Raw genomic sequence first — 17,467 nt, 5'->3', positions numbered from 1 at the left:
GGATGAGTGTGTTATGAATGAATGAGTGTGAGTGCCGTGCCGGCCTCACTTGCCCCAACATCCCACGTGCGCCCCACGTGGTCGACCTTTGACCTTGGCGTGCTGTGTAACTCCCGGCCGTCTTTGTATCTCCCCCGTGGTGCGGCCTCAGGACATGGCGCTGCGTCTGATGGCCAGGGCGGTCTGCAGAGCGGTGGCGAGCGGTGAGTTGGCAACCCAGCAGCATCATCAGCAGCATCAGCAGCAGCATCAGCAGCATCAGTAGTAGCAGCATCAGCAGCAGCATCAGTAGTAGCAGCATCAGCAGCAACATTAGCATCAGCAGCAGCAGTAGCAGCAGCAGCATCATCATCATCAGCAGCAGTAGCAGCATCAGCACCAGCATCAGTAGTAGCAGCATCAGCAGCATCAGCAGTAGCATCAGCACCAGCATCAGTAGTAGCAGCATCATCAGCAGCATCAGTAGCAGCATCAGTAGTAGCAGCAGCATCAGTAGTAGCAGCAGCATCAGCAGTAGCAGCAGCAGCATCATCAGCAGCAGCATCAGTAGTAGCAGCATCATCAGCAGCATCAGTAGTAGCAGCATCAGCAGCAACATTAGCATCATCAGCAGCAGCATCAGTAGTAGCAGCATCAGCAGCAGCAGCAGTAGTAGCAGCATCAGCAGTAGCAGCAGCATCAGCAGTAGCAGCAGCATCAGTAGCATCAGCATTAGCATCATCATCAGCAGTAGCAGCATCAGTAGTAGCATCAGTAGTAGCAGCAGCAGCATCAGAAGCAGCAGTAGCAACAGCAGCAGCAGCATCAGCAGCATCATCAGCAGCATCAGCAGTAGCAGCAGCAGCAGCAGCATCATCAGCAGCAGCATCAGCAGTAGCATCAGTAGTAGCATCAGCAACGGCATCATCATCAGCAGCAGTAGTAGCAGCAGCAGCATCATCAGCAGCATCATCAGCAGCATCAGCAGTAGCATCAGTAGTAGCATCAGCAGCATCATCATCATCAGCAGCAGTAGTAGCAGCAGCAGCATCATCAGCAGCATCAGCAGCTGCATCAGCAACAGCTGCATCAGCAGCAGCATCATCATCAGCAGCATCATCATCATCATCAGCAGCAGCATCAGCAGCATCATCATCAGCATCATCAGCATCATCAGCAGCAGCAGCATCATCAGCATCATCAGCATCATCAGCAGCATCAGCATCATCAGCAACAGCAGCAGCATCCTCAGCAGCATCATCATCAGCATCATCATCAGCATCATCAGCAGCATCAGCAGCAGCATCATCAGCAGCATCATCAGCATCAGTAGCATCATCAGCATCATCAGCAGCATCATTACCAGCATCATCATTATCATCAGCAGCAGCAGCATCATCAGCAGCAGCATCAGCAGCAGCATCAGTAGCATCATCAGCATCATCAGCAGCAGCAGCATCATCAGCAGCATCATTACCAGCATCATCATTATCATCAGCAGCAGCAGCATCATCAGCAGCAGCATCATCATCATTCTTACAACTGGTATCATAAAAATAGTAAAAAGAAATGTTGCGTGTGTGTGTGTCTGTGTGTGTGACTGTGTGTGTGTGACTGTGTGTATGTGTGTAACTGTGTCTGTGTCACTGTGTGTGTGTGTGTCTGTGTGTCTGTGTGTCTGTGTGTGTGTGTCTGTGTGTGTGTGTGTCTGTGTGTGTCTGTGTGTGTGTGTGTCTGTGTGTGTCTGTGTGTGTCTGTGTGTGTGTCTGTGTGTGTGTGTGTCTGTGTGTGTCTGTGTGTGTGTCTGTGTGTGTGTGTGTCTGTGTGTGTCTGTGTGTGTCTGTGTGTGTGTCTGTGTCACTGTGTGTGTGTGTGTCTGTGTGTGTCTGTGTGTGTCTGTGTGTGTGTCTGTGTGTCTGTGTGTGTGTGTGTCTGTGTGTGTATGTGTGACTGTGCATGTGTGTGTGTGTGTCTGTGGGTCTGTGTGTGTGTGGCTGCGTGACTGTGTGTGTGTCACTGTGTGTGCCTGTGTGTGTGTGACTGCGTGACTGTGTGTGTCACTGTGTGCGTGTGACTGTGTGTGTGTGTCTGTGTGTGTGACTGTGTGTCTGTGTGTGTGTGTATGTGTGTGACTGTGTGTGACTGTGTGTGACTGTGTGTGTGACTGTGTGTGTCACTGTGTGTGTGTGTGCCTCAGGCTACGAGGAGGCTGTGACGCTCCACTCCCCGCGTCTCCATCGCTGCTACACGAGAGGCCGCCAAGGTCATGTGACCAGCCCAGCAGGTCAGGGGTCAGCAGGGAGCCATTGTGGCTAGGAGATGTTGACTACCTCGCCTGGTACGCAGGAGGTCGTGGGTTCGATCCCGACCCTGATGAGATGTTAACTACCTCGCCTGGTACACAGGAGGTCGTGGGTTCGATCCGTGACCCTGATGAGATGTTAACTACCTCGCCTGGTACACAGGAGGTCGTGGGTTCGATCCGTGACCCTGATGAGATGTTAACTACCTCGCCTGGTACACAGGAGGTCGTGGGTTCGATCCCGACCCTGATGAGATGTTAACTACCTCGCCTGGTACACAGGAGGTCGTGGGTTCGATCCCGACCCTGACGAGATGTTAACTACCTCGCCTGGTACGCAGGAGGTCGTGGGTTCGATCCGTGACCCTGACGAGATGTTAACTACCTCGCCTGGTACACAGGAGGTCGTGGGTTCGATCCGTGACCCTGACGAGATGTTACAGGAGTATGGGTATGGGTCTCTATGAGTATGGGTCTCTATGAGTATGGGTCTCTGTGGGTCTCTATGAGTATGGGTCTCTATGGGTCTCTATGGGTCTCTATGAGTATGGGTCTCTGTGTCTGTATGGGTCTCTATGAGTATGGGTCTCTGTGGGTCTATGGGTCTCTATGGGTATAGGTCTCTATGAGTATGGGTCTCTGTGGGTCTCTATGGGTATGGGTCTCTATGAGTATGGGTCTCTGTGGGTCTATGGGTCTCTATGGGTATAGGTCTCTATGAGTATGGGTCTCTGTGGGTCTCTGTGGGTCTCTATGGGTATAGGTCTCTATGAGTATGGGTCTCTGTGGGTCTCTATGGGTCTCTATGAGTATGGGTCTCTGTGTCTGTATGGGTCTCTATGAGTATGGGTCTCTGTGGGTCTATGGGTCTCTATGGGTATAGGTCTCTATGAGTATGGGTCTCTGTGTCTGTATGGGTCTCTATGAGTATGGGTCTCTGTGGGTCTATGGGTCTCTATGGGTATAGGTCTCTATGAGTATGGGTCTCTGTGGGTCTCTATGAGTATGGGTCTTTGTGGGTCTATGGGTATCTATGGGTATAGGTCTCTATGAGTATGGGTCTCTGTGGGTCTCTATGAGTATGGGTCTCTGTGGGTCTCTATGGGTCTCTATGAGTATGGGTCTCTGTGTCTGTATGGGTCTCTATGAGTATGGGTCTCTGTGGGTCTATGGGTCTCTATGGGTATAGGTCTCTATGAGTATGGGTCTCTGTGGGTCTCTATGAGTATGGGTCTTTGTGGGTCTATGGGTATCTATGGGTATAGGTCTCTATGAGTGTGGGTGTCTGTGGGTCTCTATGAGTGTGGGTCTCTGTGGGTCTCTATGAGTGTGGGTGTCTGTGGGTCTCTATGAGTATGGGTCTCTGTGGGTCTCTATGAGTATGGGTCTCTGTGGGTCTCTATGAGTATGGGTCTCTGTGGGTCTCTATGAGTATGGGTCTCTGTGGGTCTCTGTGGGTCTCTATGAGTATGGGTCTCTGTGGGTCTATGGGTCTCTATGGGTATGGGTCTCTGTGGGTCTGTATAGGTCTCTATGAGTATGGGTCTCTGTGGGTCTCTATGAGTATGGGTCTCTATTAGTATGGGTCTCTGTGGGTCTATGGGTCTCTATGGGTATGGGTCTCTGTGGGTCTGTATAGGTCTCTATGAGTATGGGTCTCTGTGGGTCTATGGGTCTCTATGTGTACGGGATCTCTGCGCATTCGACGGCTCTGTAGAAAACGTGCTCTCAGAGTATCGGCAAACTCACAGCGGCGCCGATGGAACCAACAAATAAATCCTCGCGGTCGCGACGGCTTCGAATCGACTTTGATTTGTGTCACGATCACCCCCCCCCCCCGCCCCCCCCCCCAGCCGTGCCTTGGCCACAACGCTGGCTTGTCTTAGACCCGGTGCTGGAGGAGGCCCTGGTCCCGAGACGTCTGGCACTGTCCCCTCTGGAGAGCTGGGTTAGCGCCCAGCATCAGCAGCAGCAGCAGCATCAGCAGCAGCAGCATCAGCAGCAGCATCAGCAGCAGCAGCATCAGCAGCTGCATCAGCAGCAGCATCAGCAGCAGCAGCATCAGCAGCATCAGCATCAGCAGCTGCATCAGCAGCAGCATCAGCAGCAGCAGCATCAGCAGCTGCATCAGCAGCATCAGCAGCTGCATCAGCAGCAGCAGCATCGTCATCAGCAGGAGATGATTCTTCCATCATCGTCACCATCGGGCGTTGCAATGGACGAGGTGGGTGGGGTTCACGATGGCCGTGTGGGTGGGTGAGTGGGTGGGTGGGTGAGTGTGTTGGTGGGTGAGTGGGTGGGTGAGTGGGTGGGTGTGTGGGTGGGTGGGTAGATGAGTGGGTGGGTGAGTGGGTGGGCGTGTGGGTGGGTGGGTAGATGAGTGGGTGGGTGAGTGGGTGGGTGAGTGGGTGGGTGTGTGGGTGGGTGGGTAGATGAGTGGGTGGGTGAGTGGGTGGGCGTGTGGGTGGGTGGGTAGATGAGTGGGTGGGTGGGTGAGTGGGTGGGTGTGTGGGTGGGTGCGTAGATGAGTGGGTGGGTGAGTGGGTGGGTGGGGTTCACGACGGCCGTGTGGGTGGGTGAGTGGGTGGGCGTGTGGGTGGGTGGGTAGATGAGTGGGTGGGTGGGTGAGTGGGTGGGTGTGTGGGTGGGTGCGTAGATGAGTGGGTGGGTGAGTGGGTGGGTGGGTGAGTGGATGGGTGGGGTTCACGGCGATCGTGTGTCCCCGTGTCTCACCCCGTGTGTCTCTCTCCCCGTGTGTCTCTGTGTCTGTGTGCGTGTGTGTCCGTGCGTGTGTGCATCTGCGTGTGTCTGTGTCCGTGTGTGCGTGTGTGTCTGTGTCCGTGTATGTCTGTGTGCCTGTGTGTCTGTGCGCGTGTGCGTGTGTGTATGTATGTGCGTGTGTCCGTGTGCGTGTGTCCGTGTGTGTGTGCGTGTGTGTGTATGTGTGTGTGTGCGTGTGTGCGTGTGTCTGTCCGTGTGCGTGTGTGTGTGTGTGCGTGTGTCCGTGCATGTGCGTGTGTCCGTGTATGTCTGTGTGTCTGTGTGTCTGTGCGTGTGTGTGTGTGTGCGTGTATGTATGTGCTGTGTGTGTCTGTGTGTGTGTGTGCGTGTGTGCGCGTGTGCGCGTGTCCGTGTGTCCGTGTAGAACCCCGGAGTGGAACCAGTGGTGGTTCCTGCGCAGGTCCCAGCGGCGGTCCCGCTGAGCGCCCAGTCGGTCCTCAAGATCCGTCGTCGCAAGATGAACCACCACAAGTACCGCAAGCTCACTAAGCGCATGCGCTTCCATCGGCGTGCAGTCATCAGGCGCAGATCCATACGCAAGCAGGTGACCACTCACCACTCACTCACTCAGTCGCTCACTCACCCACTCGCTCACTCACTCATCCGCTCACTCACTCATCCACTCACTCACCCACTCACTCACTCACCACTCACTCACCCACTCATTCACCCACTCACTCACTCACCCACCCGCTCACTCACTCACCCACTCACTCACCACTCACTCACTCACCCACTCACTCACCCACCAGTACCACTCACTCACCCACTCATTCATTCATTCATTCACTCACTCACTCACTCACCCACTCACTCACCCACTCACTCACTCACCCACTCACCCACTCACCACCCACTCACCACCCACTCACTCACCCACCCACTCACCACTCACTCACTCATTCACCCACTCACTCACCCACTCACTCACTCACCCACCCACTCGCTCACTCACTCACCCACTCATTCACCCACTCACCCACTCATTCACCCACTCACTCACTCACCACTCACTCACCCACTCATTCACCCACTCACTCACTCACCCACCCGCTCACTCACTCACCCACTCACTCACCACTCACTCACTCACCCACTCACTCACCCACACCACTCACTCACCCACTCATTCATTCATTCATTCACTCACTCACTCACTCACCCACTCACTCACTCACTCACCCACTCACCCACTCACCACCCACTCACCACCCACTCACTCACCCACCCACTCACCACTCACTCACTCATTCACCCACTCACTCACCCACTCACTCACTCACCCACCCACTCGCTCACTCACTCACCCACTCATTCACCCACTCACCCACTCATTCACCCACTCACCCACTCACCCACCCACTCGCTCACTCACTCACCCACTCACTCACTCACCACTCACTCACTCACTCACCCACTCACTCACCACAAGTACCGCAAGCTCACCCAGCGCATGCGGTTTCATCGGCGTGCAGTCATCAGGCGCAGATCCATACGCAAGCAGGTGACCACTCACTCACCAGGACCGCTCACCACTCACTCACCACTACCACTCACTCACCACTCAATCACTCAGTCGCTCACTCGCCCACTCACTCACTCACCCACCCACTCACCCACTCACCCACTCACTCACTCACCAGTACCACTCACTCACTCACCCACTCACCACTCACCCACTCACCCACTCACTCACTCACCCACTCACTCACTCACTCACCCACCCACTCACTCACTCACCCACCCACTCACTCACTCACTCACCCACTCACTCACCACTCACTCACCAGTACCACTCACTCACTCACCCACTCACTCATTCACCCACTCACTCACTCACCCACTCACTCACCCACTCACTCACCCACTCACCCACTCACTCACCCACTCACCCACTCACTCACCACTCACTCACCAGTACCACTCACTACTCACCCACCACTCACTCACACCACTCACTCACTCACCCACGCACTTACTCACCACTCACTCACCACTCACTCACCACTCACTCACCACTACCACTCACTCACCACTCACTCACCACTCACTCACAAGAGGGAATGAGTGCGTGGGTGAGTGAGTGAGTAAGTGGATGGGAGTGGATGGGTTTGTGCGCGATTGGGTGAATGAGTGAGTGAGTGAATGAGTGGGTGAATGAGTGAGTGAATGAGTGGGGTGAATGAGTGAGTGAATGAGTGGGTGATTGAGTGGGTGAATGAGTGGGTGAATGAGTGGGTGAATGAGTGGGTGAATGAGTGGGTGAATGAGTGGGTGAATGAGTGGGTGAATGAGTGGGTGAATGAGTGGGTGAATGAATCGGTGTACATGCTACTCGCTACTCACAGCACTTGCCCTGACAGTCTGTTAAAGGCTACACAGGGGAACTTTGTCTGTGTGTGTCTGTGTCTGTGTGTGTGTGTCTGTGTGTGTGTGTGTCTGGGTGTGTGTGTCTGTGTGTGTCTGTGTGTGTGTCTGTGTGTGTGTGTGTCTGTGTGTGTCTGTGTGTCTGTGTGTGTGTCTGTGTGTGTGTGTCTGTGTGTGTGTCTGTGTGTGTCTGTGTGTGTGTGTGTGTCTGTGTGTGTGTGTCTGTGTGTGTGTGTCTGTGTGTGTGTGTGTGTCTGTGTGTGTGTGTCTGTGTGTGTGTGTCTGTGTGTGTGTCTGTGTGTGTGTGTGTGTGTCTGTGTGTGTGTGTGTCTGTGTGTGTGTGTGTCTGTGTGTGTGTCTGTGTGTGTGTGTGTCTGTGTGTGTGTGTGTCTGTGTGTGTGTCTGTGTGTGTGGTGTGTCTGTGTGTGTGTGTGTGTCTGTGTGTGTGTGTGTCTGTGTGTGTGTGTGTGTCTGTGTGTGTGTGTGTGTGTGTCTGTGTGTGTGTGTGTCTGTGTGTGTGTGTGTCTGTGTGTGTGTCTGTGTGTGTGTGTGTGTCTGTGTGTGTGTGTGTGTCTGTGTGTGTGGCTGTGTGTGTCTGTGTGTGTGTGTGTCTGTGTGTGTGTGTGTCTGTGTGTGTGTGTGTCTGTGTGTGTCTGTGTGTGTGTGTGTGTCTGTGTGTGTGTGTCTGTGTGTGTCTGTGTGTGTGTGTGTGTGTGTCTGTGTGTGTGTGTGTGTCTGTGTGTGTGTGTGTGTGTCTGTGTGTGTGTCTGTGTGTGTGTGTGTCTGTGTGTGTGTGTGTGTCTGTGTGTGTGTGTGTGTGTGTCTGTGTGTGTGTGTGTCTGTGTGTGTGTGTGTGTCTGTGTGTGTGTGTCTGTGTGTGTCTGTGTGTGTGTGTGTGTCTGTGTCTGTGTGTGTGTCTGTGTGTGTGTCTGTGTGTGTGTGTCTGTGTGTGTGTCTGTGTGTGTGTGTGTCTGTGTGTGTGTGTCTGTGTGTGTGTGTCTGTGTGTGTCTGTGTGTGTGTGTCTGTGTGTGTGTGTCTGTGTGTGTGTGTGCACAGAGGAGGTTCGAGAAGGATCTGGAGAGGGTGTGGACGAGTGCGGGCTTGGAGGAGTCGCCCCAAGGGTGGAAAATGCCGAAGATTTACCATTTCTCTGGCTCACGCAAACCCCTACACAAGAAGTAGTGTGGGCGGGCGAGCGGGCGGGCGGGCGAGCGGGCGGCGGTGAGCGGGTGGGCGATCGGGCGGGGTGAGCGGTCGGGCGATCGGGCGGGTGAGCGGGCGGTGGTGAGCGGGCGGGCGGGCGGGCGATCGGGCGGGGCGGGTGAGCGGGTGGGCGATCGGGCGGGTGAGCGGGGCGGGCGAGCGGCTGGGTGTGTGTGCGGGCGAGCGAGCGAGTCACCCGCAACACTCACTCGCACACCGACCCACTCGCGCGCGAAGCGCAGGGAGACTTAAATAAACGACTTTCACGGCGACTCCGAAACTGGTGTCTTTTACTGAACAGAATGTCCGCAAAGCTGTGCGGGTGGCTACCCCCCCTCTCCTCTCTCTCTCTCCACACTCCCCGTTGACAGGTTGGGGGTGCGGGGGGGGGTAAGGAATCAAAAACCCGTTTGCGACCTCTGGTTGGTGGGTAAGTGGGTGCGTGGGTGAGTGGGTGAGTAGGTGAGTGAGTTCGTGAGTGGGTGAGTAGGTGAGTGGGTGAGTGAGTGGGTGAGTGAGTTCGTGAGTGGGTGAGTGGGTGAGTGGGTGAGTAGGTGAGTGAGTGAGTGAGTGGGTGGGGTGAGTGAGTGAGTGGGTGGGTGGGTGAGTGAGTTCGTGAGTGGGTGGGGTGGGTGAGTGAGTTCGTGAGTGGGTGGGTGGGTGAGTGAGTTCGTGAGTGGGTGGGTGAGTGCGTGCGTGAGTGGGTGAGTAGGTGAGTGAGTTCGTGAGTGGGTGGGTGAGTGAGTGAGTGGGTGGGTGAGTGCGTGCGTGAGTGGGTGAGTGGGTGAGTGAGTGGGTGAGTGAGTGAGTGAGTTCGTGAGTGGGTGGGTGGGTGAGTGAGTTCGTGAGTGGGTGGGTGAGTGAGTGGATGAGTGAGTGAGTGGGAGAGTTTGCAACCCTGGTGCGGGCCGGGTACGGGTAGCCGGGTAGGCCGTGAGTCACTGGTGAGTCGCCGTGTTTGTCACTCATTTCCCAACGTCTTGTCTCTTCTCACAATTCAAGTTCCTAGAATCAACCCACCCGCGCCTGCAACGTGGCTTCATCCCAGAGGTCGCAATCAGGTATCCGATGGTAGTGATGATGATGGTGGTACGGGTATGGTACGGGTTCCCGATGGTAGTGATGATGATTGTGGTACGGGTATGGTACGGGTTCCCGATGGTAGTGATGATGATGGTGGTACGGGTAGGGTACGGGTTCCCGATGGTAGTGATGATGATTGTGGTACGGGTAGGGTACGGGTACCCGATGGTAGTGATGATGATGGTGGTACGGGTATGGTACGGGTTCCCGATGGTAGTGATGATGATGGTGGTACGGGTAGGGTACGGGTTCCCGATGGTAGTGATGATGATGGTGGTACGGGTAGGGTACGGGTACCCGATGGTAGTGATGATGATGGTGGTACAGGTAGGGTACGGGTACCCGATGGTAGTGATGATGATGGTGGTACAGGTAGGGTACGGGTACCCGATGGTAGTGATGATGATGGTGGTACAGGTAGGGTACGGGTACCCGATGGTAGTGATGATGATGGTGGTACAGGTAGGGTACGGGTTCCCGATGGTAGTGATGATGATGGTGGTACAGGTAGGGTACGGGTACCCGATGGTAGTGATGATGATGGTGGTACAGGTAGGTACGGGTTCCCGATGGTAGTGATGATGATGGTGGTACAGGTAGGGTACGGGTACCCGATGGTAGTGATGTTGATGGTGGTACGGGTAGGGTACGGGTACCCGATGGTAGTGATGTTGATGGTATGGGTAGGGTACGGGTACGGCCGGGTACGGGTACCCGATGGTAGTGATGTTGATGGTACGGGTAGGGTACGGGTTCCCGATGGTAGTGATGATGGTGGTACGGGTAGGGTACGGGTACGGGTACGGGTTCCCGATGGTAGTGATGATGATGGTGGTACGGGTAGGGTACGGGTACGGGTAGCCGTTTGCGACCCTGGTGCGGCCGGGTACGGGTACGGAGGGTAAGGAATCAAAACCCGTGGGCGACCTCTGCTCTCGAGGCAGAGGTCCACACACTGTTTGGCACCAGGGAGCGCCGGTTTAGTGGTAGATTTTCATCATTGGGGTCTTTCCCCCCTTTTCTCCCTTCCCAGGCCAAAGTCACGTAGAAGGGAAATAATAAAATAATAAAAATAAAACATAAAATAATTCTCACGACGTTTCGGCCACAACGGCAAGCAGCCGTCCCTCAGGTGAAGAACAGGTCTGTCGGGAAGACTCATTCGGACGCTGTCTTTCCGACAGACCTGTTCATTCAGACGCTGTCTTTCCGACAGGCCTGTTCATTCAGACGCTGTCTTTCTGACAGACCTGTTCATTCAGACGCTGTCTTTCCGACAGACCTGTTCATTCAGACGCTGTCTTTTCGACAGGCCTGTTCATTCAGACGCTGTCTTTCTGACAGACCTGTTCATTCGGACGCTGTCTTTCCGACAGACCTGTTCATTCGGACGCTGTCTTTCCGACAGACCTGTTCATTCAGACGCTGTCTTTCCGACAGACCTGTTCATTCAGACGCTGTCTTTCCGACAGACCTGTTCATTCAGACGCTGTCTTTCTGACAGACCTGTTCATTCGGACGCTGTCTTTCCGACAGACCTGTTCATTCAGACGCTGTCTTTCTGACAGACCTGTTCATTCAGACGCTGTCTTTCCGACAGACCTGTTCATTCAGACGCTGTCTTTCCGACAGACCTGTTCATTCAGGCGCTGTCTTTCCGACAGACCTGTTCATTCAGACGCTGTTTTTCCGACAGACCTGTTCATTCAGACGCTGTCTTTCCGACAGACCTGTTCATTCAGACGCTGTCTTTCCGACAGACCTGTTCATTCAGACGCTGTCTTTCCGACAGACCTGTTCATTCAGACGCTGTCTTCCCGACAGACCTGTTCATTCAGACGCTGTCTTTCCGACAGACCTGTTCATTCAGACGCTGTCTTTCCGACAGACCTGTTCATTCAGACGCTGTCTTTCCGACAGACCTGTTCATTCAGACGCTGTCTTTCCGACAGACCTGTTCATTCAGGCGCTGTCTTTCCGACAGACCTGTTCATTCAGGCGCTGTCTTTCCGACAGACCTGTTCATTCAGACGCTGTCTTTCCGACAGACCTGTTCATTCAGGCGCTGTCTTTCCGACAGACCTGCTCATTCAGACGCTGTCTTTCCGACAGACCTGTTCATTCAGGCGCTGTCTTTCCGACAGACCTGCTCATTCAGACGCTGTCTTTCCGACAGACCTGTTCATTCAGGCGCTGTCTTTCCGACAGACCTGTTCATTCAGACGCTGTCTTTCCGACAGACCTGCTCATTCAGACGCTGTCTTTCCGACGGACCTGTTCTCCACCTGAGGACGGCTGCTTGCGTTGTGGCCGAAACGTCGTGAGAATTATTTTATTACGTTTTATTTTTATTATTTTATTATTTCCCTTCTACATGATGACTTTACCGAAAGAACCAAGAAGATGAATCCCTGCAGTCACGAAAGCTTTAAATCGAAAAAAAAGATGATGATGTTGATGATGTAGATGATGTTGATGATGATGTTGATGATGATGTTGATGATGTTGATGATGATGTTGATGATGATATGAATGACGCTGTCTTCACGACAGACCTGTTCTCCACCTGAGGACGGCTGCTTGCGTTGTGGCCGAAACGTCGTGAGAATTATTTGATTTTATTTTTATTATTTTATTATTTCCCTTCTACGTGACTTTACCGAAAGAACCAAGAAGATGAATCCCTGCAGTCACGAAAGCTTTACATCGACTATTTAACCCCCTAACTTATGCAAATATATGCAAAGCCACTCGTTTAATTGTCACCAGAACTTAGTAACTAATTACATATCGAGGCATAAACACCGGCGAACGTGTAAATGTTTGCACCTTTATTCGCGTAATTGTTACAATAATCAATTACATCGTGAGTTTTATAAACCGAAGCTAACATGGCAATGTACGCAAATTAATTCGCGTGATTATCGCAATGCACAATCAATCACCTTCGCGAGGTCTAAACACCCCCTAACGCATGCAAACATATGCTTAATTAACACCGAAAATTAAGAACTAATTAAACACATTTCTCCTGCGGAGGGAGCTGGTAGGAACACGTCGGGTTGCTCGGTCAATGGCCTGCAGGGTCAACGGCGTGGTGGTGTATTCCGCAAATATGGCCGACTGTGAGGGCGGGCACAAGCCGGCAGAGTAGGTGAAACGTTGAGTTTTATAAGGGCACCACGGGGTGACCAGCCCCTCCCCACCCAGCCCCACCCCACCCAGCCCCCACCCAGCCTCTCCCACCCTCCACCACCCAGCCCCTCACCACCCAGCCCCTCCCCACCCAGCCCACCCAGCCTCTCCCCACCCTCCCCACCCAGCCCCTCCCCACCCAGCTCCTCCCCACCCTCCACTCTCCACCCAGCCCCACTCAGCCCCTCCCCACCTAGCCCCTCCCCACCCATCCCCACCCCCCACACAGCCCCACCCAGCCCCTCCCCACCCTCCCCTCTCCACCCAGCCCCACCCAGCCCCACCCTACCCTCCTCACCCTCCCCTCTCCACCCAGCCCCACCCTCCCCACCCTCCCCTCCCCACCCAGCCCGACCCCTCCCATTTTTTGATGCACGACGGACGGACGGACGGACGGACACAATAATCCCCTGTGGGCCGGTGGAACCAGAGCTTCCTACCAGTAAAACCAATAGCATGTCAACAATGTGTACAAATGTATTCGCTTCACTCTCCCAAATCGATGACGACATTTCGAGTTAGCAACACAAGCAGACGCACGCTAATTAAATGCAAATTCACAATTTAATAAATAGTTTCGCTAAGTTATAAACACGGACTAATATTGTAAAGCATGCGAATGGGATTACGAATGTGAACTTAACCACATGACAATCAAAATCGATAACACTGGTCAACACACTGTTTCTGGCATAAGGTATTCCAACGGTTTCAAGATAATTGTGTGGGATGGTGCTGATTCCAAATGTGGCATCAGTTTTTGTCTATCACATCAGGTTTTTGAGATATGAAATATTGAATTTCCAATAAAAACTGCGGAAGAAAAATCTTAAATAAATGTGGATATCTACATAAAATGATGATATTATAAACACACCATCCTAAAAATACAGCGTCATGTTTTAACACTAAAGCAGTCACTGACTCGCAACAACTTGCAATCATGAGTGACGGAGTTAATTTCGGGTAAAATCAATAAAAAAAATGGGTATGCCGATAGCATAAAAAATGAACCCGTAAAAACAAAGTTTTTCACTATAAATCCTTTATATGCGTGTTCAATGGGCCACAACCCAGCCCACATTGGTCTTTGAAACGGGCGGCTAGAGTCCTCTCGTCCTCTGGCTTGAGATGGCTGCCACCTATGGGTCAGATGATTGCATTGCACCATTAAGCAGTTGGTAATTAAATATAATATTTTTTTCCTAAAAAGTGTAAAATTTTGGGGAAAAAATGTCACGAAAATCATGTGTCACGCACAACGAGTCTGTGTGCAAAATGTCAGCTCGATTGGATCACGGGAAGTGGGTTAAAAAACGACCGAAAGATTTGCACGGTCGTAAGCGCGCAAGCAAGCAAGCAAGTGAACTTAATATAAAGGATTTAACAAGTAAACCCCTAAAAACAAAGTTTTTCACTATAAATCCTTTATATGCGTGGCATCGGGGCGGCTAGAGTCCTCTCGTCCTCTGGTTTGAGATGGCTGCCACCTATGGGTCAGATGATTGCCTGCCACCATTAAGCAATTGGTAATTACATATAAAACAAAAACATTCCTAAAAAGTGTAAAATTTTGGGAAAAAATTTTCACGAAAATGCATTGTCACGCACAACGAGTCTGTGTAGCAAAATGTCAACTCGATTGGATGACGGGAAGTGGGTTAAAAAACGACCGAAAGATTTGCACGGTCGTAAGCGAGCAAGCAAGCAAGCAATTGAACTTAACATAAAGGATAAAAAAAAATCCAAAAAAATGGAAAATTTTGGAATTTTTTTTTCACGAAAATAAATTGTCACGCACAACGAGTCTGTGTGCAAAATGTCAGCTCGATTGGATCACGGGAAGTGGGTTAAAACAACGACCGAAAGATTTGCACGGTCGTAAGCGCGCAAGCAAGCAAGCAAGTGAACTTAATATAAAGGATTTAAAAAAATTAACCCCTAAAAACAACGTTTTTCACTATAAATCCTTTATATGCGTGGCATAGGTTTTATTGTATTCATTTCTGTTTTTCTTGAGTAAGAGTTTCATTTTTATCACATTGGTATTTTAAATAAAATATAAAAAAATTCCTAAAAAGTGTAAAATTTTGGAAAAACATTTTCACGAAACTCAATTGTCACGCAACAACGAGTCTGTGTAGCAAAATGTCAGCTCGATTGGATCACGGGAAGTGGGTTAAAAAAACGACCGAAAGATTTGCACGGTCGTAAGCGCGCAAGCAAGCAAGCGAGTGAACTTAATATAAAGGATTTAAAAATGTGATGTGATAGAGAAAATCTGAGATCAGATTTGGAATCGGCACCCTGAAATTAGTCTACAACAGCTGCAAAACACCAGTGTAATTAACAAAAAGTCAGACCGCCCCCCCCCCTCAAATATGACGTCACAAAACTCTGCCCCCCCCCCCCCAAAAATAAAAAAAACATGCTTCAAATCGCTTTAAACTATAGTCATTTTAGTGCGTATTTAATGTGGCGCTGCACTCTGATGTTGTAGGAGGAAAAAATTATTAAAAAGTCTATTTAAATAAGTAGAACGTGTCGTCTATATTCATTTAAAGTTGCAGCATTTTGATGTGACGTCACATTTCTCAAACCCCACCCCCCTCCCCTCGTCACATGACGTCACAAAAAGTCAGACCCCCCCCCACCCTCAAATATGACGTCACAAAACTCTGCCCCCCCCCCCCCCCCCCAAAAAAAATATAAAACATGCTTCAAATCGCTTTAAACTATTGTCATTGTAGTGCGTATTTCATGTGATGTTGTAGGAGAAAACATTTATTAAAAAGTCTATTTAATTAAGTAGAACGTGTTGTCTAAATTCATTTAAAGTTGCAGCATTTTGATGTGACGTCACATTTCTCAAACCCCACCCCCTCCCATCGTCACATGACGTCACAAAAAGTCAGACCCCCCCCACCCTCAAATATGACGTCACAAAACTCTGCCCCCCCCCCCCCCCCAAAAAAATAAAACATGCTTCAAATCGCTTTAAACTATTGTCATTGTAGTGCGTATTTCATGTGATGTTGTAGGAGAAAACATTTATTTAAAAGTCTATTTAATTAAGTAGAACGTGTTGTCTAAATTCATTTAAAGTTGCAGCATTTTGATGTGACGTCACATTTCTCAAACCCCACCCCCCGTCGTCACATGACGTCACAAAAAGTCAGACCCCCCCACCCTCAAATATGACGTCACAAAACTCTGCCCCCCCCCCCCCAAAATATAAAACATGCTTCAAATCGCTTTAAACTATTGTCATTGTAGTGCGTATTTCATGTGATGTTGTAGGAGAAAACATTTATTAAAAAGTCTATTTAATTAAGTAGAACGTGTTGTCTAAATTCATTTAAAGTTGCAGCATTTTGATGTGACGTCACATTTCTCAAACCCCACCCCCCTCCCCTCGTCACATGACGTCACAAAAAGTCAGACCCCCCCCACCCTCAAATATGACGTCACAAAACTCTGCCCCCCCCCCCCAAAAATATAAAACATGCTTCAAATCGCTTTAAACTATTGTCATTGTAGTGCGTATTTCATGTGATGTTGTAGGAGAAAACATTTATTAAAAAGTCTATTTAATTAAGTAGAACGTGTTGTCTAAATTCATTTAAAGTTGCAGCATTTTGATGTGACGTCACATTTCTCAAACCCCACCCCCCTCCCCTCGTCACATGACGTCACAAAAAGTCAGACCCCCCCACCCTCAAATATGACGTCACAAAACTCTGCCCCCCCCCCCCCAAAATATAAAACATGCTTCAAATCGCTTTAAACTATTGTCATTGTAGTGCGTATTTCATGTGATGTTGTAGGAGAAAACATTTATTAAAAAGTCTATTTAATAAAGCAAAACGTGTCGTCTAAATTCATTTAAAGTTGCAGCATTTTGATGTGACGTCACATTTCTCAAACCCCACCCCCCGTCGTCACATGACGTCACAAAAAGTCAGACCGCCCCCCACCCTCAAATATGACGTCACAAAACTCTGCCCCCCCCCCAAAAATATAAAACATGCTTCAAATCGCTTTAAACTATTGTCATTTTAGTGCGTATTTAATGTGGCGCTGCACTCTGATGTTGTAGGAGGAAAACATTATTAAAAAGTCTATTTAATAAAGCAAAACGTGTCGTCTATATTCATTTAAAGTTGCAGCATTTTGATGTGACGTCACATTTCTCAAACCCCACCCCCCCCTCCCCTCGTCACGTGACGTCACAAATGTCTGACCCCACCCCCCCCCCCTAGGTGCGTGACGTCATTTATGGTCGGCCCCAAATTAGATCGGAGGTGTACGCGGATAATTGAGTTTGGTAGGCGAACGTACTCACGGGGTTAACCACGTCACCACCACTCCGAGCTTAGGAAGTAGTATCATCTGGGCGGTGTTGTGCAGATACTCAAGGAAGTATGCAGAAGATATGCAAAAAGTAACTCGTAATATTAACAAAATTTACTATAATTATTATGATAACAGCTGACGACGCTAACGCATGCAAATGTTGACAAAGTTCACGTTGAACGATCGACTAATTGGTGATG

General features: G+C 50.7%; 1 protein-coding gene across 2 annotated transcripts in view; it reads left to right on the top strand.

Annotated features, from left to right (window-relative positions):
• The first annotated feature begins 130 nt into the window (after positions 1–130).
• The window catches only part of LOC144955177 (uncharacterized), an 18,953-nt gene continuing 1,616 nt past the window's right edge, over positions 131–17,467 (top strand). Inside the window, exons 1-5 of one of the 2 annotated variants that reach the window (XM_078885492.1) lie at positions 131–203; positions 2,177–2,263; positions 4,135–4,505; positions 5,427–5,606; positions 8,487–8,642. In XM_078885492.1, the coding sequence (XP_078741618.1) occupies positions 155–203; positions 2,177–2,263; positions 4,135–4,505; positions 5,427–5,606; positions 8,487–8,612 (813 nt within the window). In that variant the 5' untranslated portion in view covers positions 131–154 and the 3' untranslated portion in view covers positions 8,613–8,642. Of the gene's footprint in view, positions 204–2,176; positions 2,264–4,134; positions 4,506–5,426; positions 5,607–8,486; positions 8,643–17,467 lie in introns of those variants that run through there. The other variant, XM_078885493.1, reaches the window with a different exon arrangement.

This window comes from Lampetra fluviatilis, unplaced genomic scaffold, assembly GCF_964198595.1.
Source record: "Lampetra fluviatilis unplaced genomic scaffold, kcLamFluv1.1 SCAFFOLD_551, whole genome shotgun sequence".
Lineage (NCBI taxonomy): Eukaryota > Metazoa > Chordata > Hyperoartia > Petromyzontiformes > Petromyzontidae > Lampetra > Lampetra fluviatilis.
This window is presented reverse-complemented; position numbering and strand designations above follow the sequence as displayed.